This window comes from Passer domesticus, chromosome 31 (assembly GCF_036417665.1).
Source record: "Passer domesticus isolate bPasDom1 chromosome 31, bPasDom1.hap1, whole genome shotgun sequence".
Lineage (NCBI taxonomy): Eukaryota > Metazoa > Chordata > Aves > Passeriformes > Passeridae > Passer > Passer domesticus.
In genome coordinates, this window is record NC_087504.1 from 506473 (window position 1) to 530334 (window position 23862).

Below are 23862 nucleotides of genomic sequence, written 5' to 3' on the forward strand. Positions count from 1 at the left end.
GGTCAGATTTAGATATGTTCAATTTGGACATTAGCCTCCTCCAGATTAAATTGGGATTGGGACTAGAGGGACGGAAAACTTTATTTTGGGAAAGGGGTTTAAGGAGGGAGTAAAGGGGCTCGGGAAACTCCTTTGGAGAAAGTGGGATCCCCACAAGGCAGGTCGACAAGGGGTCTGCTGCCGAAGTAGCGGTGAGGCACAAATGATCTCTGCCGAGGGCGCCAGCGAGCATCTTCCAAACATTTTGCTTAGGTTGAGGAACAATCCATGAGCTCGCGATGGCCAAAAGGTTCCAGAGAATGATCAGCTCGATGTGGGTCATGGGGATGGGCTTTCTCGGGCTTTCTGAAAAGAACAAGACAAAAGGTCATAAAGGTAAAACATCAGGAATGGTTCTGCTCCGGGAGGTCTAAACCTCCTTCAGAAGGCCTCTTTTTTCTCCTCCAGCAGGCCTCTTCGACCTGTGCCACTTTCTTAGTTGGAACTTTACTGGAGGCGGTGTATGGCTTGACCCATTTTGAAGGGACCCATTTTGGACCCGAGGGAGTGGAAACGCAGGCGTATCCCCTCCCCCAGGTGACAAGGTCAAAAGGTCCCTCCGTCCTCCAGGTCTCGGGGTCCTTTACGAGAACTGGAGGCTTCTCTTTCGGCTGCAGTTGTTGGTGTTGCCCAAAGTGCCGAACAATTGGTGGATTTAGATTCTCAAAAGAGCAGTTTAAGAAATTGATTGTGAAAAGGGCCCTGGCAAGGCGGACTTGGGGGGACTCCATCTTCATTGCCTCACGTTGTTGTTGAAGGACCTTTTTGAGGCTCTGATGGGTCCGCTCCACTACAGCTTGACCTGTTGGGGAATAGGGGATGCCGGTCTTATGTTCTATTCCCCATTGCTGCAGGAAGTTGCGCAGTTCCCTGGACTTATATGCTGGGCTGTTGTCAGTTTTTAATGTTTTTGGAATGCCCAGCGTGGAGAAGGCTAAAAGAAGGTGTTTCTTGGTGTCATTTGCCTTCTCCCCTGCATGGGCGGAGGCAAAAACTGCGCCGGAAAAGGTATCTACCGATACGTGAACGAATTTCAGTCTGCCAAACTCAGGGACGTGTGTAACATCGGATTGCCACACTTCGCAACTCGCCAATCCTCGGGGGTTAGCCCCTGCGTTGACAGTTGGAAGCTGGAAGGATTGACAGTGGGGGCATGTGGCCACAATGGCCTTGGCCTGGTCACGGCTAAGTTGGAACTGCCTGACCAGACCCGGCGCATTCTGATGATAGAGCTGGTGGCTGATCTTAGCCTGGCGGAACACGTCTGGGAGCGGGGCCACCTGCACAGGGGCAGCGAGGGCATCCGCTCTCCTGTTCCCCTCGGCGATGAACCCTGGCAGGTTAGTGTGGGACCGCACATGCATCACATAAAATGGTTGCTCTCGGTGAGAGACTAAATTTACTAGTTTGGTGAGCAATTGATAGAGGGCTACGTTGGACACTTCCTGCAGAATCGCTTGTTCTGAACGGGCAACTACGCCCGCTACATAAGCGGAATCGGTGACCAGATTGAATGGTCCAGGGAACTTCTCGAAAGCCCTGACAACAGCATCTAACTCAGCTACTTGAGGTGATCCTTCCACCTCCTTGATGTCAGCTTCCCACTGCTGAGTCTGCGGATCCCGCCAAGTCATAACTGACTTGTGGGAGGCGCCGGATGCGTCAGTGAAAACGGTCAGAGCCTTCAGAGGAGTCCTACTCTGAATCTGCTGAAGAGATAATTTAAACTGGACTTCCGAATTAAAAATTTTGTGAGCCGGCCGATGAATAGAAATCTGACCGGTGTAGCTGTCCAGAGCGAACTGCAGGGCCTCATTCTCTTGGAGAAGGTGTTCCAACATAGCTTTTGTAAAGTGGGCCGAATCTAATTTGAGTGGTATGTGAATACATGTGAAATCCACACCCGCCAACTCCCTGATCCGAAGGCGAGCCTTACGGATCAGTTCCGCCACCAGCTCCTGTGGCCTCGTCATTCTTTTGGACCTTTGGTGACTAAGGAACACCCACTCTATAATCAAGAGAGGGTCCCCAGCCCCTTGATCTTTTTTGGTGTTCTTGATGTCCTCCCACTGGAAGATCATTCCGTGGAGGTGTGGCAATTTCCCAAGAATAATGAATTTGAAGGGCAGACCCGGCTGGTAACGATGGGCTTGCCTCTCTGAGATGGACTTTTGGATCTTTTCCAACGCAGCTCGCGCCTCTTGGGTGAGCGACCTAGGAGAACTAAGCTCCTCTCCCCCTTTCAATAAATTGAAAAGGGGGGCCAGGTCTTCGGTGGGAATGCCTAGCCAAGGCCTTACCCAATTCAGAGACCCACACAGCTGCTGGGCATCAGAAAGCGTTCGAATGGAATTCCGAATTTTGATTTTTTGTGGTGTAATAGTTGTTTTGCTAATTGTAAGACCTAGATACCTCCAGGGTGGCATTCTTTGAATTTTGTCCTGCTGCAACTCGAACCCTGCAGCAACCAATGCACTGATTGTTAGGTCAAGACTGTGAGCAAGCTCGTCATCAGTTGGAGCACAGACGAGAATGTCATCCATGTAATGGAAAATTGTAGCGTTGGTTGCCTTTGCCCTGACTGGTGAGAGCAAGGAAGAGACATACCACTGGCATATTACTGGACTGTTCTTCATGCCTTGGGGTAAAACTGTCCAGTGGTAGCGCCTCCTAGGGGCCTCTCGGTTGATGGTAGGAACCGAGAAAGCAAAACGCGGAGCATCGTCGGGGTGTAGTGGAATTTGGAAAAAGCAGTCTTTTATGTCAATTACAGCTAAATTCCAATTTTGGGGGAGCATTGTTGGGGAGGGCATCCCTGGTTGGAGGGGACCCATGTCCTCGATGACGTTGTTAATTTGTCTAAGGTCGTGAAGGAGCCGCCATTTCTCTTTATAAGGTTTTTTTATGACAAACACTGGGGAGTTCCACGGAGACGTGGTTTCCACCAGGTGACCTCGCTGCAGCTGCTCTTCTACGAGCTCCTCGAGCGCCTTTAATTTCTGTTTTGAAAGCGGCCACTGTTCTACCCAGACAGGTGTGTCAGTCAGCCAATTCAATTTCTGGGTAGGGCGCTCCTCAGTGACCGCTGCCCCAAAAACCTGGGGAGCTGCTGGTAGATCAATTCGGGCTCCCCACTGGGCGAGCAGGTCCCTTCCCCACAGGGGCTCCGTGTAATCTAAAACGAATGGACGTACAGACGCTAATTGTCCATCCGGCCCCATAATTTGCACAATGCTCTTAGATTGTTTCGCCAATTGGATCCCTCCTACACCTCGGATTCGTTCTGCTGCGTCCTGCAACTCCCAATGCGACGGCCAATCCCGTGAGGGAATGACCGTAACATCTGCTCCAGTGTCCAGAAGCCCGTGAACGAGCTTCTGGTCCCCACCTTTCTGTAGGCTGCAGGTGATTCTTGGTTTTTCTTTGCCTAGGGCCTGAGCCCAAGCCACCGATGGGAGGTGTGAGGATGTGGATGTTTTGGGTGGCTTGGAGTCCCAGAGCTCCTCAGGGATAGGAATGGCTTGCGCCACAATTTGACCCCGAGGCAGAAAGGTGGGAGGGCTGGCACAATACATGGCTACTTCGAATGTTTTCGGGTCTGATGATATGAGACCCGGGATGATGTGAATGTCTTGTGGTGTAAATTTGGAATCTCCAACTGTGACGAACCTACCCTTGGTCCGATGCCAGGTACCTGGGCACTCCGGGCTGACGGAGACGAGTTGGATATTTGAGTCAATAAGATGGAGAGGCTCCGCCAACTGCAACCGAAAGGGGACCGTCCTGGAGGTGGTTGTTAGGACGGGCCGAGGCACCTCCTGAAAAAGATCAGAAATAGATTCGTGAGAAGTTGAGTTTGGTAAAGTTTTAGAATCTGTGGCAACAGGCAGGTCCTGCTGGAGGTCTCCCTCCCTTCCCTTTTCCCCGCGTGATGAAATGGTGGCACCCGCCCTATTTTTATCGTGGCGCGGGGAGGAGGCGCGCTTGCAATTTAGTTTTTTTTGTTGGTGTTGTGGGGTCCCCTGAGGCCGATGTTTCTTTTTAAATTCGTAAAACTCCCGCCTCAGGGGACAGTCCGGCATCCAATGCCCAGACTGGTTGCACAGGTGGCACGGTGCATCCGTCCGGGGTTGCAGCTTTGGCGTGTTGGGCTGTCGGGACGGGGCAGCAGCAGCAGCTGTGGTGACTTCCTCCAGGTCGGTCGCAGCTACCCTTCGAGCCGGAGCCCTGGGCTGCTTGTCCAGCTCCTCCGCGATAATGGCGACTTTGCGGTCGCAGACGTCTAGCATCTGATCCAGCGTGGGGGGAGGATCTAACGGCAGACTGAGGATGGCGGCCTTGCAAGCTGGATTTGCATTCGTCGCTGCCACCTCAGTGAGGATTCCCCTCTTAGTTGACTCATCATGGACCTGCGTCTCGACCGCCCTGCGGAGGCGCTCAACAAAGCTTAAAAAGGGCTCGTTAGTATCTTGCATAATTTTTACATATGATGTTAAGAGGGTAGCAATAGACCGTAAGGTGAAGAAAGCCCGCTCGGCTGCTTTGGCTGCCTCCTTTAAAGCCTCCACTGGAACAAACCATGCTTGAGCCTGCCCATCCTCCCATGCCCCTGTCCCACACAAGTGGTCGGCTGTTAACACACCCCCCTGCAGATCTGAGGCTGTGGCTCGGTTTTCGCACAGCGAGGGTAAGATGTTACCAATTTCTCTCCGCCAATGTTTTTCCCAAACAAGGAATTCTGTGGGGTTTAAAAGGCAGGAGAACAGCCGCCTTAAATCTGCAGGGGTGACCACTGTTTCAGAGAGTGTAGCTCTTAGAATTCCCCGAAAATATTCACTCTCCCGGGAGAAATCCTTTTGGGCTTTGCACAGCTCCTTTATCGAATGCTGTGGGAACGGAGTCCAATGTGGCTGGTTTCTGCCCCCCTCCCCGGGCTGGTAAGTGACCGGGGCCGCCGAGAGGACTGGCGGCTCTGGGATCTGGCCTTCAGCTCCCCCCCCCGCGGCTTCGGACGGAGCGTGGGAACCGGAGCTGAGAGGGGAAGAGGGAGGGGGAGAGATAAGACTGGGGGCGGAGACGGCTGACGACTTTGTCCCCGCCTGGGAGACGTGGCATGGGGGAGGCGCTGATGCCGGAGTGGGAGTGTCGCGGAGTGTAGATTCGGGAGAGGGGAGGGGAGGGGCGGAGGGAGGAACAGTGGGAGGGGAAACCGGATAAGGGAAAGAGTCATGGCGAGGAAAAAGTGGGTTTTGGGAAGAAGAAGGAATGTCGGTGGGAAGCACCACGCGGTGTCCGCCATTTCGGGCTCCTTGTGAGCTATCCTGGAAGAGTGGGGTAGATGGTGGGGAAGGAGGAGGAGAGGGGGGGGGAATATTGAGACGAACTGAACCTTTATGACTGGGAGCAGTTTTAGGTGGGAGAGGGGGTGGACAGGGAGAGCCCGGGGAAGTTTGGCCAGAACTTCCCGGGCGGGGGGACCGGGATTCCCGAAAGCAGCCAGGGCGATGACCTGAGCCCCGCGCGGTGCTGTCGCGGGCTGCTGCTTTCAGGATTCCGCGCTTGGGGGAAGCGGGGGAGGGGGAAGGATTAGAACAAAAGGAAGAAGATGAACTGGGAACAAAACTGGAGTCAGACGGCTGCCCCCTCAGTTTCTTCTGGGACTTTAGAACTTTCCTAATTTGGGAAGCCCAGAAAGCAGTCTGCGAAAGCGAAGAATTTCCTGCTCGAGTTAATTCCCCTAATTTAGTACAAACTTGTCCCCAAAAATGCCAATCGTGAATTTGTTCAGGGGAAAGCTCTGGGAACTGAGTAGACAGCCAGATGACTAGTTTTTGAACTTCTTTTTTTTCTATTTTTTCAAAACCCCCCCGAGAAAGGATAACAGAAACAAAGTTAAAATGCCTTTTTTGAGCTTTTGTAAAATGAGCACCCATTATGAGATGGTAAAAAGCTCAAACCCACCAACCCTGGATAACGTGAAGGAAAAGACCTTTGGGGCAACCCCCCCGGAGCCGGACTACGCCGGCAAGAAGCTGGCCAGCTAGGGAAAAACGAGAATCCCGGGTGAAACCGGGGAGCCGGGCGAAACCGGCGAACCGGGTAAAACCGGCTCAAGTTACAAAGGTGGGGGGGGAAGAGGAAGAAAGAAAGGGAAAAGAACTCACGTTTCCAGGGGTGGTTTGACTCCCGCGGAGGAACTCGACTCCGGAGTGCACGGAGCTGCCGGTTCCAGTCCCCAAGTGGGGACGATACCCATGAAAATGGGTCCGCTCCCACACAGGGTAGGTTAACGACTCGCGAGAAACTTTCTGGGAGTCCAACGGATCGCGCCCGTCGGCTCCGGGGTTCTCTGTCGTAGGGTCCGCGGTGTCGGACTGCCCCACGTTTGAGACGCCAACCTGCAGCGGCTACTGCTGACCTCTTGGTCTCTGACTCGCCCGGCTGCACAGGCCAGCACCGCCGGCAGCAGTGAGGTATTTAAGGCGGAATGCCTTCAGAAGGGCGAGAAACCCCCAGAGCCGTGAGGAGAGAAGCTGGGCTGCGTCCCACGGGAGAAAAGGCTTTGGACCACGCCGACAGGGAAAAAGGAGGTGTTTATTGATGGTGCATCGGGCGCGGACAAAAAAGCTTGCTCGGCAAGGTCTTATAACTAGAACACAGCGACCAATCTAAAATTTTGAGAGGAGGGAATAACGCATAACAAACAGCTCAGATGTCCAGTGTAAATAAATTAGGGGTTGAACCCTGACCTCTAAACCAATCATTCAATGTCCAGGCCAGAATGTTCTGGATGAGTGGGCAAGGACCCTGAATAACAGACAGGCAGTTAGGGAGGAATTTAGGAAAGATAAAGTGTAGCTGACGGGACAATTCAGAAGAGGGAGAGAGAGAAAGCCCGGGCAGAACCATAAACAGGAATGGGGGGTACAGGAATAAACCAACTTAAAACTAATGCACCCCAACAGCTCCCCACACAGGGGACTGGACTGGTGTGCAAGAGGAGACAGAGAAGCTTCAGCTTCAGCCTCACTGAGGTGGCTGCGTGGGCTGGGAACAGTGGGGAGGCTCAAGGGGATTCACAGAGCTCATCCTGCTGCAAGGATGAAGAAAAGGGAGTGGGAACTCAGCAGTGAGGAGAGCTGAGGGCTGGGGAGTGGCTCTGAATGACACTAAAATCCCACTGGACCTCTGAGACATTGCTGCTCCTCAGCCAGTGACAGCACGAGTCCCTAAGCCTGGGGCTCGGCCTTCCTTGTGGTCAGGGGCAACACAGAAGGCCAGCAAGTAAAGGAGACTGCGATGGGCTGGGAATTCACTGGGGGAAAAAAGGGAGCAGTTGAGAAGTAAAAGGCAGGTGGGGGAGAGAACTGTTCAGAGAAGGGCTGAGCTACATCTTGAGCAAGCTGAAAAATGTCATTTGGAGTCATCCCAGATTGATTTGATTTCAGAAGGTATTGAACAATTTTAATTTTTGGGAGGTGTCATGTTTTCCATTGGAGGTGTCCACGCTGCAAACTTGAGCTGCGTTGTCAAAATGCTCAAGCAAGTCTGTGCTGCAGGTGACACCATTTCTTCTTTGGCTGATTCCAGCCCGGTGCTGAGCTCCAGCAGAGCCCTGCCAGAGCCCAGAGCAGCCTCAGCATCCGCAGAGCCCAGCTGCAAGGAGAGAAAGCAGAAACTGCCCGTCAGCTGAGGGCTCCTGTCCCCTAGTCCCAGCTGCCCGCAATGCCCAGGCCGTGCTGGCTGTACCCAGAGCTGCCCATCAGTGCTGCCTTGGGAAGCAGGGCAGGAGGGCAGGACATGTGCCCAGCCTGCAGCCAGCCATGGCACATCCAGCCCTCAGCAGCTGCCCAGAGCCAAAAAGCAGCTGGGCAGTCGACTGAAGAATTTGTTGCATCCCTCCCAGCAAAGGGGGAACCTTTTGTGCCCAGCCAGGCCATGCCATGCCCAGATCTGGGAGCATCCCCCTGGCTGTGGAACTCACCTGCAAATTGGGTGTGGAGTGTGTCTTTAGAGAAGCTGCCAGAATCCAAGTCCATCATCTTCAGCTGGCCAGGCCAAGGAAGAGATTGTTGTCCTTGAGGTTGTCCTTGCTGTCTCCAGCAGCAGCCCCACCTGGTACAGCTTCTCCAGGAGCTCCTTCTCCTTCCCTGGGAGCAGACCAGGCTGTCAGGGCTCTGCCCAGGGCCCCAGCCATCCATGAAGCAGACAAGCAAAACCAGGGGGGATGGTGGCCACCAGTGCTTGCCACACCAGATCTCCAGCTCAGCTCCAGCCCAAGAGCTGCATGTTCCCTTCTGCTGACCCCTGCTCAGAGCTACAGGCAGGACAAAACCAGTCTGGTTTGCTTTGCCACTGAGTGCCAAGAAATGTGTGGAGCTCCTACCTGCCAGGCCCCTGGATCCAACTGTGCACATGGATCTCTCTCATCTTCTAGGGCCGAGGAGCACCCTGCACCCAAGGATGGCAGAAAAGCTCTTCTAATGATGGCCTGTCCAAGGGTTGCATGGACAAACACCTCTTAATGACATCTTGGCACTCTGGGGAGACAAACCAGAAATCACCAGTCACTTGGAGAAGTTTCCCCCTGTTCCTGTGCCCAGGCCATACTGGGTGTGCCCAGACCTGGGCCTAAACTTCCCCATGGATTCTCTGTTTAGAGGTGAGCAGGACATGTGCCACCTCCTCAGCAGCTGCCAGAGCAGGATGCCCATCAGCCCGCTGCTGTCTCCCAGCACTGGTATTCCCCCTGTGCCCAGAGATGAGGATCCACCTTGAGAGAGCCGTGGTGGGAACAAAATGCGCCCCCAGATGATCTCCTGGCCCCTCCTGAACGGGTGCTTCCCCACGACCAGCTGGTACAGCAGGAGGCCCAGGGACCAGATCGTCGCTGCCTCGCCATGGTAGCTTTGGTGCTGGGTCCACTCTGGAGGGCTGTAGGCCAGGGTTCCTGTGGAACACAGACACAGCTCAGCAGGGGGATGCTGCTGCTCCCAGAGCCTGGCCCCAGCATCCCTGTGCATGTGGGGGCTACTCTAGCAACACACGGGGTGACCGCTGCCCTCTCACCATCACCTGGGACTTGTGTACAAACTCAGGGCTGGAAAAGAAGCCACTGGTGCTGGAAGAGGGCAGCAGAAACCCTGGGAAGGCCCAACCATGACACAGAAAGGAAAAACCCACCCACTGGTGGAGAAAACCCACTCTCCTCTCTGCCTGCATGGGCCCCCAAAAAATGTTAATAAGCCAAGGCAAACAAGGTGAGTGGAGCAGTCCAAGCCCCTCCTCCCCTGCACACCAAACCATCCAGGGCATGGGTTCAGACCCCCCTCTCCACTACCCCCATGGGGGTTTTTGTCGGGCTGGCTGCACCAGCTCCAGCCCCAGCCCAAGGCACACTGGGTACTGAAGGCTGTCAGCAGGGCTGGGAGCTGGCCCCCCTCACACCCCAACCAAATCAACTTGGCTCCAGCATTAATCCCATCCCAGCTGCAGTAGGGGGAAGCCCCGGTGCTACACCCAGGCTGGGCCATGAGATGCCCAGGAGCATCCCCTGCGAGGGCTCACCTGCAAACTGGGTGTAGGCTGTGTCTTGGAGGAAAGCGCCACAGCCAAAGTCAATCAGTTTCAGCTGCCCGCTGGCCAGGTCAAGCACGATGTTCTCGGGCTTGATGTCCCTGTGCAGGACCCCGCAGCTGGTGCAGTGCCGCACGGCCTCCAGCACCTGACGGAACAGCCCCCGCGCCTCCTCCTCCGGCAGGAACCTCCGCTCCGCCAGGAAATCCGAGAGCTCCTGGCACCGTTCTGGACGCTCCAGCACCATCAAGAAGCTGTCGGGGAGCTCAAGCCACTCCAGGAGCTGAATGACACCAGCACAGCCACAGGACACCTTGGCCAGCAGCACGATCTCCAGGGGCGCGCTGGTGCCGTCGGGCTGCGGGAGGAGCGCGATGCCGTCAGTGGAGCTGAGGCCGTGCCAGGGCTCTGGGACCCCTCAGCCAGCCCGGGATGCTCTGCATGCCCTGTTCAGCCCATGCCCGCTCTCCCCACCGGGCTCCTGGTGGCTCCCACCCTGCCGGGCCCTGGCTCCTTGCCGCCCGGCAGGGCCCGGCTTCTGCCGCTGGCCCCGCTCACTCACCAGCTCGCCCCAGTGCCGGATGCGATCCCGCGGCACGCGTTTGATGGCCACCTGCGAGCAAGGGAGAGCAGCGGGCTGAGCTCAACGCCCTTCCCACTGCGCTCCGACATTCTCGTCCTTGTCTCCCTCTTCCCTCTCCGCCCACCGCCGGCCCTGCTGCTCACCGGGGCGCCGTCCGAGAGCCGCGTCCCCGAGCACACGCTGCCGAATCCGCCGCGCCCCAGCAGGGAACCCAGGCGGTACCGCTCCTGCAGGGCCTCCTGCGCCTTCCCTGCGGGCGGGATGCGGCTGTCAGCGCTCGGCCCGGGGCCAGCAACGGCCCCCGAGCGCCCCTCACCCGCCCCGGCCCGGCCATCCCCCGGCGTTTGGTTTTCGGAACGCGACACGGGAGGCTCGGGGCCGGCGGCTGCGCTGCAGAGCGGCGGAACTCGGGCCGGGAAAGCCGCAGCGGAGGCGGCGGGAGAGGCAACGCCGCCTGTATCCTCCGTGGGCCCCGGGAGGAGTCGAGGCCGGGGCCGGGCTCGGGGTCGGGCTCGGGCTCGGGGCCGGGACTGGACCCTGCGTCGGGGCCGGGGCCGGGCTCGGGCCAGGCGGAGCCAAAAGCCGGCGATGCCGCCCCAGCCCCAGGCATGGACGCCCGCCCAGCAGTGCCAGCGCCAGCACGGCCAGAGCCGGGCTGAGGCCAGGCGGCGGCGGGACGGCCGGGGGCGGGCACGGGGCAGCCCCGCCCGGGGCCGGGGGCGGGCCGGGGGCATGGCCCGGCCCGGCACGGGGAGAGGGAGGCGGGGAGAGGAGAGGGACGGCGGGAAAGGGAGAGCGGGAGAGGTACGGGACACCGGGAGAGGGAGAGGAGAAGAGACTCTAAAGTTTCTTCTGTCGCTGCTGCTGCTGCTGCTGCTGCTGCCGCTGCTGCTGTCGCTGCTGCTGCTGCTGCTGCTGCTGCCGCTGCTGCTGTCGCTGCTGCTGCTGCTGCTGCTGCTGCTGCTGCCGCTGCTGCAACTGAAGCTCCGGGGCCGTTTGTCCCCGTGTCCGTTTGTCCGTTGCCCGCTCGCCCCCGCCCCGAGCCCCACGTTTCCCGAGGGCAGCCCCTGAGCCTGTTCAAACACGGGAACTTTGCCGAGTTCAGCCCAGACCCAGAGTCTGGACTCCTGCACAGTGGCTCAGGAATCCCCTCAGTCCCTGCTGTGCATTGTCCTGCTGAGGGTCAAACACTCTCAGAGCGCATTCCCTGAATGCAGAATTTGTACCTGACCCAAGCACTGCACTTACCTCTCCAGCATTGATTTCCAAGAAAAACAGGGGAAGCCAAACTGTGTCTAGGTCATGGTATCTTAAAATGTCTAAAACTTGCCAAGTCATGGATCTTAGAAGTGATCTTAGAAGTGAGATCTGTTTGGAATTAATGGGATGGACAACTAGTGCAAGATGAAAAGGGGAGCATAAAAACAAATCGAGAAAAACGTCTTGAATTGTTTCAATTTTCATTTAATTTCTTAAAAGCTCTTTCAGTTTTTCCAGAATCTTCTCCTCAGTCCTGTTTGCTTTTTCCAAGAACCTTTCCCGGAGAACGAGGTGCAGCTTCTGTCACAAGGTGTGCCACCAACTGCAGCTTTCCACACTGTGGGTGCAGCACAACACTTGCAGCAAAGCAGAAGAAATATTTGAAGAATTTGACAGCTTGTTCTTTTCTTTTCCTTGTGGGCTGGGCAGTTGTGCCATTGGAAAGGTTTTCATTGTTACTGTTCTACCCTAAGAAAACATGAGAGGCTACCAAGAACTCTTAGGGAATGCAAGCCTGACTGAATGCAGAGAAAGAAACTCTAGAGCCTGCAGCCAGAAGTGGAGAGCTGTGTGATAATCATTCCAACACCCCCAAGGACATCTTGAAAATGATCTAGAAGATGAAAATGGGCTGACAGGGAGTTTGTTTCTGTCTTCAGTCCAGATTCTTCTACATCTGAAAACAATTCCACAGTCTCCATCTAAATCAAGAGTACAATCAGTTCATAAAAAGCACCAGAACAAACTGTACCTCTGAGGAGATGACTGAAAGAATCTGAAAAGGGAAAATGCAGGAGAAATGCATTTCTCAGCACTGCAGTACTTGCCTACCTGAAACCCTCCTCCATTTCCTCTGCATGCCTGGATCTGTTGGTGTCAGTTCTGTATTCAGTGGTGCCTCCAGCCCTGAATCCCCTCATCTACAGCCTGAGGAACCAGGAGCTCAAGGCTGCAGTGAGGAGACTGATGACTGGACATCTTAGGAAGCATTAAAGTGATTGCCAATTTCGGCAAATCACTTGAAATAAAAGTCATCTTTTCTAGCTCTTTTGGTTTGGTTCTTTGATTTCCCTGTTGTTTTCCTTTTTAAATATTCTTCCTAAAGCTAGACGATTGTTTCTGCCATCTCTGACTTTGTTTCTCTCCACCTTCCCTGTGGCCACAGACTGTGCCAATGAGGGGCTGCAGTCTCAAAGGTTTTAAAGGAACTAAAGGATATCCAAGCAAAGTTTTCTGCAGAGATCCCTCTATTCTTGCCTTCTCTGGAGCTACAGCAGCAATGTCGGTGTGCAGAGCTGGGGCAGATCAGTGCTGGCACAGCAGCTGTGCCCAGCAGCAGCAGCAGCACTTGGTGTTGCCAGTGCTGCTGCCGTGGCCCTGCCCCACTGCCCTGGTGGCCCTGGTGTTGCTGCAGGGCCTGAGTGCTCTCGGGGCCGGGCACAGTCCTGGGGGTGGCAGTGCCGGGGCTGCAGCAGGGACAGGCCATGGGCACTGCTGGGGCAGCGCTGACGCCTCAGGCCAGGCCCTGGGGGCTGCAGGCTCCTTGCCCAGGCTCTCTCAAGAACACGGCCAGGCCAATGCTCAGCACAGAAAAGCCCCAGGGTGAGCAGCCCCAGGCTGGCTGTGGGCAGGCTGGGGGCAAACAGCATGGCTGGGGCTCTGCAAGGGCCCTGGGGGAGACGGGAAGGAGCAGCAGAGCAGGGGCTGATCCATCCCCAGGGTGCTGCACAGCCCAGGGCAGCATCCCAGAGCATCCTCATGGAGCTGCCAACAACATCCCCCCTCTGCAGCCCTGGCCTCTCCCCCAGCTCACAGAGGTGCCGCAGCCTTGCAGGCACAGCCACGGCAGCACTGGCTCAGGAGCCCCTGTTTGCATTGCACAGAGCAGGCAGGGGCACCCCCATGCTGCTGCTGTGGGGACATGAACCTGAGGGAGCACAAATGCCATCAGCCCCTGGGGCCAGGAAGAGCTGGGGGACAGCAGGGAAACCACTCAGCTTTGTCCTGGCCTCTGCAGTCAGCCAGAAACTTTGTTCCCATTAGCTAGGAGTTTCCTGTCCCACTGCAGATGCTGTTGCTCAGAGCCAGGGCTGCGTGACAGCCACCCCTGAACTGCCCTGAGCATTTCCTTGGCTTCACCTTTGCTTTTTTTCCCCTTTTTTTTGGTACAAATTTATTCCTGTTGCCCACCCCTGTTCCCTCCCCTGCAAAAAGCCCATCCCTGTTTGCCCTTTCCTCTCTGGCCCCACACCCCATTGCAGTTCCTGACTTGGCACCATGGGAACGTCCCTTGGGGAGCAGGATCATCCTCCAAGTGCTGCAGGAATTGTCTGCAGGCTCCTGCAGTGCCTGGTGCTGCTCCCTTGCCAGAGGCACCCCAAGCCAGGGGGGCACATCTGGGCTGCTGTGTCTGCGTGTGGGGCTCCCTGTTCTGGGCAATGAGGAGGAGCTGCAGAGGCTCTGCAGGACTGACAGGATGGGCTTTGGGCCTGGGAGGAGAAGCTGAGGCACCTGGGCTGCTCGAGCTACTGAAGAGGAGGCCCAGGGCTCATCGTGCAACTGCTGCAAGGGTGGTTTCAGAGAATCCCAGAATCAGCAAGGTTGGAAAAGACCTTGGAGATCATCAAGTCCAACCTGTGCCCTGACACCACCTTGTCTCCCCCGGGCCTCCTCTTCTCCAGGATAAACAACCCCAGCTCCCTCAGCCTCTCTTCACAGGATTTTTGCTCCAGACCCTTCACCAGCCTTGTTGCCCTTCTCTGGACACACTCCAGCCCCTCCAATTCTTGCTAAATTTGGGGTCCCAGAACTGGACACAGCACCCGAGGTGCTGCCCAACCAGCGCCCAGCACAGGGGAAGAATTGCTGTCCTGGTCCTGCTGGTGACACCATTGCTGGTCCATAGGAGTGCCAGGGGTTGGATGAGGGAAATGGTCGGGAGGGGGCAGGAGACACAGTCTGATTGACTCTCAGCCATGAATGGTCTTGATTTTCATAGCTATTCAGTCTGCATTAGAAGGTGCTGGGGGTCAATATCAACTGGACATTGCTGATATCAATCTATAAACAGGAAAAAAATTAAACAGAACAAACTGTTCTCTCTGCATTGTTTTCAAGACAGTATTTACACTTTGAATACACTTCAGATATCTGTCTAATTAATTAGAGAAAACTTGAAAACTTCTGTTATTCCAAATGGCTTTTCTTCTTTGGGCATGTTGAACAAATGTTTATGAGCTTTTCTCACTGAATTCCTGAACTGAAGAGCTCAAGAAAGAAGAGGCCTTGGGAGTAGAAAAATTCATCATCAACCTCCAAGTGGCTGAGGATCCATCCTCATCAGAGCTGCAATGAACAGCAATGGGCACAGCTTTGTGGCTGCCCCAGCTTTGGGATAGGCCCTGGGCCTGGAGCAGGAGCAGCTCTTGAGGGCCCCAAGGCCGGGGCTCTTGTGCTGCCCTGGGCACATGGGATGGCAGCAGGGCCTGCAGAGCTCTCAGCACCTGAGCCAGAGGGGAGCAGGGCAGCCAGGGAGCCTCCTTTGGCCTTGTCCCAGCACCTTCCCCCATGGCTGGGGCAGAGTCCTGTGTGAGCTGCAGCTGCTGCTGTGCCCTTGGCAGGGGCTGAGGCCGTGGAGCCAGTGGCCAGAGCAGCCTGGCCTGAGCAGAGCTGTGGGGCCAGAGCCGGCTGGGCTGGGCTGGGGAGAGGCCCTTGGTGCTGCCCAGAGCTCAGGGCAGCTGGCAGAGCTTGCAGGGAGCTGGGCTGGGCTCAGAGAGCCTGCCCCAGAAACCATCAGTGTCCATCTCAGCCTGGCTGAGCGTGCAGGGGCAGGACTCAGGCCAGGCCTTGTGGGGCAGGGCCAGCGCCTGTTCAAGGCATTGCAAACAGGCAAGTGTCCCAGAGAGGAGGCTGCTCTGTGCCCTTGGGGGCATGGACAGAGCAGGGAGGGGGCCCAGGACATTTGTCACTGCCAGCCTCTGTCCCCAGGCCTTGGCAGCCTTGGCTGCTGAGCCCAGCTTTGCCCTGGGCTGAGTTTGGCTGTGGCCCAGCTCCATCCTCCTGCGGGGCTCAGGGCCTGTTCCCGGCCATGGCCTGCCCTGGCCGGCCTCTCTGCTGGCCCAGAGGCCGGCAGAGCCCGGGGCAGGGCTGTCTGTGCAGGCCCACACGTGCCTGGGGCTGTGCAGGAGCTGGCAGAGGCTGCCCAGCAGGGAGGCCATGGGGCACAGAGCCCCAAGGCTGCTGTGGGCACCACGGCACAGGGGCCGTTCCCAGCCGCAATGCTCCTGGCCTGGGCTGGGCCTGCACAGGGGCTGGGCCACCATGGCTGGGCCAGCACAGGGCCACCAAGGGGCCACGCAGCCACTGCCAGGGCTGACAGCAAGGCCAGGTACACACAAGCAATTGCTGAGCATGGCCTGCGCTGACTGTGCCACAGGCAGAGCTCAGCTGCCCTGGGGGGCTGCAGGAACAGTCAGGAGCCCAAAGAGCCTCCATGGCTGTGTTGGAGACCAAGGCTGGAGCAGGGAAATGCAGGGCTGCTGCAGGATGGGGAGAGCATGGAATTCCAGCACACACCTCAGCTCTCTGATGATCCCGGCACCATGCTGGGCCCTGTTTCAGACTGGGGCAGGGCAGATGTTGATGGGACAGGAGCCCTGCGGTGCTGTCAGGGACCTGCAGCTTGCAAGGTGCTCTGCTCTCCCTCAGGTGCTCTCAGAGAGATCCAATCCCTGGGCACCTCAATGCAGAAGTGGCACTGCCTCTTCATGGACACAAAACTGATGTCTGCCTGGAAAGGGGCACAGGTTTTAATACCTGTTGCTTTCATAATATATCAGAAAATATTTTTTATCTGAGGCATTTGAGTACTTTTAAGAAATGGCAAAATTTTCCCACCAGGAAGGGGAATTTCCTGGATCTACTGGTTTCTTCTACTGATGTCAGGAGAAGAAATACTGATCTTCCCCTCAACCATTGCTACCAACTTTCATTCTAGTATTTCATGGCTTTCTTCCTTCAGGTGTTTCCAGCTCTCCTGTGGAAATGCCATGTCTGAGATCTCTTGATTTGGAGCAGCTGGATCTATGTAATTCCAGTTGTTTCCAGATTTCCTCCTGCAGCTGTTCTCTGCTCATTCCATTGTGTCTCTGTTGACTGCCTTAGTGCTTTGAGAATCAGGGAGTTGCCCAATCTTTCAGAAGTTTCAACACCTTCTCAGTGAGCATTTTAGTTGTATTTGTATCTTTTATGTCACCTCTTCCTAAGTCTTTGTCTAAAATCCTTCCTGTATGGCAATCCATTGTGGATGGTGGACATGTCAGATGTTGCTGGCATGTCACAAGGTGCTGAGGGAAGGGTTTTGATGTTTCTTAAATTTTATCATGTTTACATTTATTATGTGTGCCATGAAGAGAAACCTTTCTATGCCTCTGAGTCTCACCCGTTCCTGCTCCCTCAAAGCACACAAACCTGATGAGTTGTGGTTCCCACTCCAGGGGCTGCACTTGGATCTCTCTCCACAGCCAGAGCAGAGCTCCCTGGCAAAGGAGGGATGAAGGAAAGAGGACAGGCTGTGGGGATCAGGGCCAGGGCAGAGCCAGGGAGAAGAATGACTTTTGCATTTGATGGAGCTGTGCCTTCCCTTGGCTTTGTTGGCTGACAATCAATGAACATTCCTCTGTGTCTCAGGCAGTTCCTTCTCCAAGGAAAGCAGGTGGGAGTTGGAGCCAAGGAGCTGAAAGCTGCAGGTGCAGCCTGGCCTGGAGGCAGCTCAGATTTGCACAAGGCTGCTCTGAGTGCCAGGGCTTGGATGGGGGAAATGGTGGGGTGGGCGTAGGGACAGAGTCTGATTGATTGTCAGCCATGAAGGGTCTTGATTTTCATATCTATTCAAGCTGCATGAGGAGGTACTTGGCTTCAATATCAATTGTAGATTGCACGTATCAATTTTTTAGAAGTGAAAAAAAACTAAACAGGACCTAAAAAAATGATTTCTCACTGTCTTTTAAAATAGAATGTATTCAGTTTCAATACACTCCTGAAATCTGTCTAATAAGCACAAATTAAATTATTTGAAAGGTTTATTTGAAAAAAATTCTTCCCAGAGTCTTGGATTTTTAAGGTGTTCTGAATGTTAATGAGGCCTGGGACACTGAATTCCTGCACTGAAGAGCTGAAGGCTGAACAAGCCTCTGCAGCAGTGAAATCCAGCAGCAGCCTCCAAGTTGCTGAGGATGTTAGCAGCCCCCACTGAGGCCATCCCTGCCCAGAGACCGTGGGGGAATGGGCAGACAAGGAGAGCGTCCCTGGGGCTGGGCCAGCAGAACTCAGAGGCACCAGTGGCTCCAGCTGGGCAATGGAGAGTGGAATGTGGCTGGGAAAGCCCTGCCTGGGCTGTGCCAAGCAGGACAGACAAGCCCTGACTCCCATCCACTAAAAAACTCTCTCAAGGAGACTTTTAATAGGAATTACAATTGTTTGGGTACTCTGAGTTGGACTCCCTGGAGAAATACCAGCAAGAGATTCTGAAAAGCTCAAAAGAGCAATACAGCCTTTACTGGCAACTTTAGAAAATCAGAGAAACTTTGGGAAAAGGTTTATTATGACATTAAATCAACAAAAAGCACTTTTCAAAGCATTAATTTGGCACATTCAACTTCGCAAACTCTAAGCTGTTCAATTTTAAGTTCATCAAAATTTCCAAGGGGCATATAAAGTAGAAGCAGACAGGGAGAGAGAAAAAAAGTAAGAAAGATACAGAGGAGCACACACACAGCTACCGCCTCCTGGATTCCAGCCGTGTTCAGAAAGAAATTCCAAGAGGAGGTAGAGTCAAGATGTGTGCTTGCCTTGTGGTCAGCCTTCAATACCCCTTGGTCTTCCTGGGCCCTTCCCCCAGGTGAGACTTGGGGTCATTTGGTCGCTAAGGAGCTGGGCTGGTGGTTCCAGAGGTGGCTGTGGAGCATTGCCTGTGCTGTGCCAGGGACTGGCAGCCACTGCTGGGCTGGGATAGAGGCTCTGGGGGGATTGGGGTTCCAGGACAGGGCAGTGCTGGGCTTCCAGGGCAAAGCTGGACCTGCCCCTTCCTCCCCCACACGTGAAATGTTTCCAGCCAACAATCTCCTCCAGTCTGTCACAATAGGGAATGTTGGAGGCGAAATCCCAATTCTGGTCATGGGCACCTGGACAAGAAGGACAGTTCTTTTCCATTGGAAGGAAAGCACAGAGCCCCAGTGTTTGGAAGGCAGGTGAGAGCCTCACTAGGCCAAGGCCAGCAGAGTTGTCAGCAATGGCAGATTTTGTGTGGGAGCAGTCTTTGGATTTAGGGAATTTTGGAGATGGAACCCCAGTCTTGGCCATGGGTGCCTGGAGAAGCAGGACAGTTCTTTCCCATAGGAAGGAAAGCACGGAGCCTTCACCGGTGTTTTGAAGACAGATGGGAAGTGACCATGAAACCACTGCCAGCCAGACTTGTCCTGGCAATATTCCTGTGGAAAGAATTCCTTGATATAAGGAAATTTGGAGGTGAAATCTGAATTCTGGCCATGTGTGCCTGGAGGAGAAGGAGAGTTCTTTTCCATAGGAAGGAAAGAACAGAGCCCCAGTGTTTCAGTAGGAGGTAACAGGAGATTCTCAACATACCAAGGTCAGCTGGACCATTCAGGGGGCCCGGAAGGTCAAACCAGCCAGACTTGTTCCGGGTTCCCTTAGTTTTATGGTGCCTCATAATGTCACAACGATGCCTGGGTTCCATGAAGCCTTGCATTGTCACAATGGTCTCTGTGGTTCCCTAGGCCCCACAATGACATGTGACTCCTCTGTTCCATGAGCACTGCAATGTCACAATGGACCTTTGGACCCTGGGGGTTTGCAGTGTCACAATGGTCTCCTTTGGCTCCACAGTGTCACAATAGACCATTGATGACAGGAGGCCCCTCTGTGTCGCCCTGGAGCTTTTGGTTCCATGAGCCCTGGAGTGTCACAATTGTCTCCTTTGGTTGCCCAGTGTCACAATGGAGCACTGATGCGACGAGGCCCTGCAATGTCACAATGGAACTTTGGTTCCAGCCCTGCAGTGTCACAAAGGCCTCTTGGTTTCACAAGGCCCCACAGTATCACAATGTTCCTCTTGGTTCTGTGGGGACCCCCAGGGTCACAATGGTCTCACTGGTTCCATGAGGCCTCACAGTATCAAAATGCTTTGCTTATTCCATAGGGCCCCATAGTATCTTCATGATTCCATGAGTGCCCTCCTTGTCACAGCGGCCCCATGGTTCCATGAGGCTGTAAAGTCACTTAATGGTGCCTCCATGGTTCCACAAGGCCTTGCAATGTCACAAGGGACATTTGGCTTCATGGAGTCCCCTCAGTGTCACAATGGCCCCCTGGTCCCATGACACCGCAAAGTGTCATAATGGTCTCCACGGTTGCAGGAGGCCCCACGATGTTACAATGGACCCTTGGTTTGATGGGGCGTCTCAGTGTCACAATGATACCTACATTCCATGGAGTCACACAGTATCAGTACAGTCCTCTTGGTTCCATGAGCCCAGCGATGTCACAGTGCTCTCCATGATTCCATGTGGCCCACGGTGTCACAATGGTCCCTTGGTGTCACAAGGCCCCACAGTGTCACAATGGTCCCTTGGTTCCATGGGCCCTGTGCTGCTGCATTCCCCCCTCCCCTTCTCAGGCTGCCCTGCCAGCTGAGAAATGCTCCTTGGGCCTCGGCCTTGGCCAACAGCCCCTGGGCTCAGCTCTTTGCAGCTCAGCACAAACACTGTCTGCTCCAGGCACTGCTGCTGCCCAACCAGCTCCTGGTTGCTGTAGGAGCAGCCCTGGGAACTGGTTTTGTTCCCTCAGGGGCACAACATGCCTGTTCTCACACTGCCAAAGAAAGCTGTTGATGCCAAGTGCGGCCAGGAGGAACCATTGCTGTGACTGCAGCCCCTCTCTTGGGGCCCTACAAACAGCGCTGAAAAAGGAGCCCCTTGGAGCTCTCCTGGGCCAGCGACTCCCTCTGAGTGGGGCCTCTCCCAGCCGGGAACTCTCCCGTTTGCTGCACTCGGGGATCCTGAACAAGGACAGAGCCTGGGCCGATCCCCCCACTCCTCCAGGCTCAACCCTTCACCCGCTGGGGAGATGCCAAAGCATCCACAGGGAGCATTTCCTGCCCTCAGGGGAATTTGTCACAGGTGCCTTGCACTGCCTCTTTGTGTCTGTGTGCACACAGGAGTGCCTGTGCTGGGGAAAAGTGACAGAAATTATGCTCTCGGAGGGGTTGGAGTGCCTTGGATAGCTGAGTCAGCCAGGCCTGTAAGTGAGGTGATTTATCACAAGGTCTAAGTGAAGTTAAATGCTGCTAAGAGTTGCTCCTTTGCTATGTTGTTATGTTTAATATAAGTTATAAGCTGAGTTAAATACTGTAATTTCTCTATTAAATTGGTATGGCATAGGTTGCAAGTTACGTGAAATACTGTTAAGCTTTGTTCTTTTGCTAAATTGTGAAGTTCGAGGTAGAAGTCAAGGTTTAGTCCTGTTAGGTTTTAGCTGTGTTAAGCTTTTAGGCCATATTCCTTTTATCCTTGCCTTCACTGCCCTTTTGGCACACTCACACACACAGGGAGAGTTCTTGTTTCATTTCTGGTTTGATTGGCTGGATTTGTTTTGGCTTTGTTGTTTCTTTGTTTCCTTTGTGTGCCTGAATTGCCCATTCAGGAACAGAGTGACTCTTGCCAAGGAACTTTGAGCTGCTGTCCCTTAATATTAAATCTGGTTTTTGCTGATCCCTTGCTGGGGATTTTTTGCGCGCTCTCAAGCGCTTGTGCATAAGAGGATGAAAGAGCCCTCGCCAAGACTCTGGCCCTGGGGGACACGGGGACGCTGCCGGGGGGTCCCTGTCCCCCTGTCCCACCCCCCAGAGCCCCGACCCCCCTCCCCGTGTCAGGCTCTGGGGTCGATCTCGTGGAACATCCTCTGGGGGAGGCTGCAGCATGGGGGGCGGGGGTACCCGGGGGACAGGAGACCCCACTGTGCACGAGCAGCGTTGGACTGCTCTGGGGGAACTGTGAGAGGGGCTGGAGCAGAGTGACCTCCCCAGTGACCTCACACAGCCCCTGTGATGTCACACAGCTGATCTGTGATGTCACACAGCCCCCTGTGATGTCTCACAGCTCCCTGTGATGTCACACAGCCCACTGTGATGTCACAGCCCACAGGATGATGTCACATTCTTCTGTGATATCACACAACCTGTCCTGGGATGTCATACAGCCATTCAATGATGTCACAAACTGATCTGTGATGTCACAGCCCCTCTGTGATGTCAGAGAGATACCCTGTGATGGCACAATCCGTTCTATGATGTCCAGCCATTTATGTCACAGAGCCTACTCCTCGATGTCGAAGGCAACTCTGAGATGAAACACACCTACTCTGTGATGTCACAGCCTTCTCTGTGATGTTACACAGTCACACGGCGATGTCACAACCCACTCTCTGATGTCACAAAGCCACTTTCCATGTTGGCAGAGCTTGCTCCATGGCCTCACACCCTATTCTATGACATCACAGCCAGCTCTGTGATGTCACAACCCCCTCAGTGATGTCACAAAAACCTCTCTATGATGTGATACTGCCACTCTCTAATGTCACAGCACAAACTTTGACCTCACAGCTTGATCTATGATGTCACACAGCCATGTCATGAAGTAACAGCCCGCTCTGTGATGTCACAGAATCCCCTCTATGATGCTCTAGCTGCTCAATGACCTCACACAACAAACTCTGTGATGTCACAGCCCAACCTGTGACCTCACACAGCCCACTCTGTGCTGTCACACAGCCCCTTGCTGACATCACAGCTGCTCTGTGCCTCTAGGACACAGCCACAGAGGTGCCGCTGTCACACAGCCCCCTCTGGGACATCCCCCAGCCCCTGCCAGTGCTGAGCCCCTGTCAGCTCTGTCTGTGCCCTGCTGGTGTCCCTGAGCTGCCCTGGCAGTGCCCCAACCCTGCTGGGCTGTGCACAGGAGCTGCTCCTGGCCAGAGCTGTCTCTCTGCAGCGCTGCCCTTGCCAGGAGCTGCCTCTGGGCCAGGAGCCCGGCCCAGCTCAGCAGCACAGACACAGCACCAGGACTTTAATGACCCTCTGGGGCTTTGGTGCTCTTTGCATCAGACTCAGTCCCTCAGAGTGTGCTCAGAGAACTTCTCAGGGACTCAAAAAGAGAGTGAAACACAGAAGTTTCTCATACTTTAAACCAATCCTTCTGAGGGACAGGACTGAGAAAGTGTCCCCAGGTTGCAGCCAGAGAAGAACACTGGAGGCAGTGATGACAGGTGGGGACAAGCAAGGGAAAGATGTCTCTGATGCTGAGCAAACCTGCGCCTCTGTCCCTGCAGGCTGTCATCATCCCCTGGCTGCCCCACCTGGCTGGCCCCTTCCTTTGCTGACAGCTCTGCCTCCTGCCTGCCTCTGCCTGCCCACACAAAGCCTTGGGCTGCTCCAGGCTCCTTCTGGGGGATGTGTTGCACCACAGCCCTGCCCTGGCAGGGAAACTCCTTTCTCCTGCTATCCAGTCTGGGCCTCCCCAGCTGCCCTTAGCACAATTATTTCTTCTTCAGGCTCATTCCCACTATGAAGAGAAGCTCCAGGCTCTGTGAAGCCACCCTTTACTCCCTCCCAGTCTACTCCTGTTCTGTCCTCAGTCTCCACACCACTGAGCCCAGAGCCTGTAGCCTCCTCCCGCTGGTTATGTGATGAGGCCTCCAAACCCCATCTTGGGAGATTTTTGGGTTGTCTCCAAAGTCTGTGAAAATGGAAAAATAGTGGTAGAAATTATTTTCTCCCAAGTCTTGCAGTGACAGAACAAGGCTCAATATCTCTGAAATGAATGAGGGTGGATTTACATTTGTTAGAAGGAGGAAATATTTCACAATTATGAGAGTGGCACAAAACTGCAATTGTTTTTCCAGAGAAGTGGATTCCTCATCCCAGGAATTATCCAAGAGCAGGAACTTTGTGCAGCCTGACCCTCTCATCCCCAAGGACAGAATTCCTGTTGTGTGGGTTCTCTGCTGTGCTGGGGTGCCCTCACTACGCTTCTGGCCAGAATGTCTGCTGAGGGCAGCCAGGCTGCTGCAGGGGCAGTGACCTCACAGCCATCACCATGGCAGCCCTGGGCCTGGCTCTCCTCTTTCCTCTGTCCCTGCCTTGTCTCTGCTGGCATGAAGAGTTTTGTCATTCATATCTTGTGCCCAAGGTGCTGGGGCCAATGGCTTCCCAGGCAGGCTCCTGGAGCAGAAATGGCTTTTCAGAGCCCAGGCAGAAATGAGCCCTGAGGCAGCAGCTCTGCAGTGCTGGCCACCAGGCCGGGCTGCCAAGGGAGGCTTCTGGCCATGCCCTG

At 54.9% G+C, this 23862-nt stretch overlaps 2 protein-coding genes across 2 annotated transcripts in view; one reads left to right on the forward strand and one right to left on the reverse strand.

The window, feature by feature from the left end:
* LOC135287768 (zinc finger protein OZF-like) overlaps nucleotides 1–23862 on the forward strand; it is a 218462-nt gene that overhangs the window by 189506 nt on the left and 5094 nt on the right. The window lies entirely within an intron of this gene.
* On the reverse strand, nucleotides 7526–10808 carry LOC135287763 (serine/threonine-protein kinase pim-1-like). The gene is made up of 7 exons (XM_064400981.1): nucleotides 10562–10808; nucleotides 10342–10448; nucleotides 10178–10228; nucleotides 9607–9973; nucleotides 8813–8989; nucleotides 8024–8579; nucleotides 7526–7695 (listed from the first exon to the last, which is right to left on the reverse strand). Exons 1-6 carry the CDS (start codon nucleotides 10806–10808, stop codon nucleotides 8473–8475), a joined length of 1056 nt encoding a protein of 351 aa, XP_064257051.1. The 3' UTR covers nucleotides 7526–7695; nucleotides 8024–8472.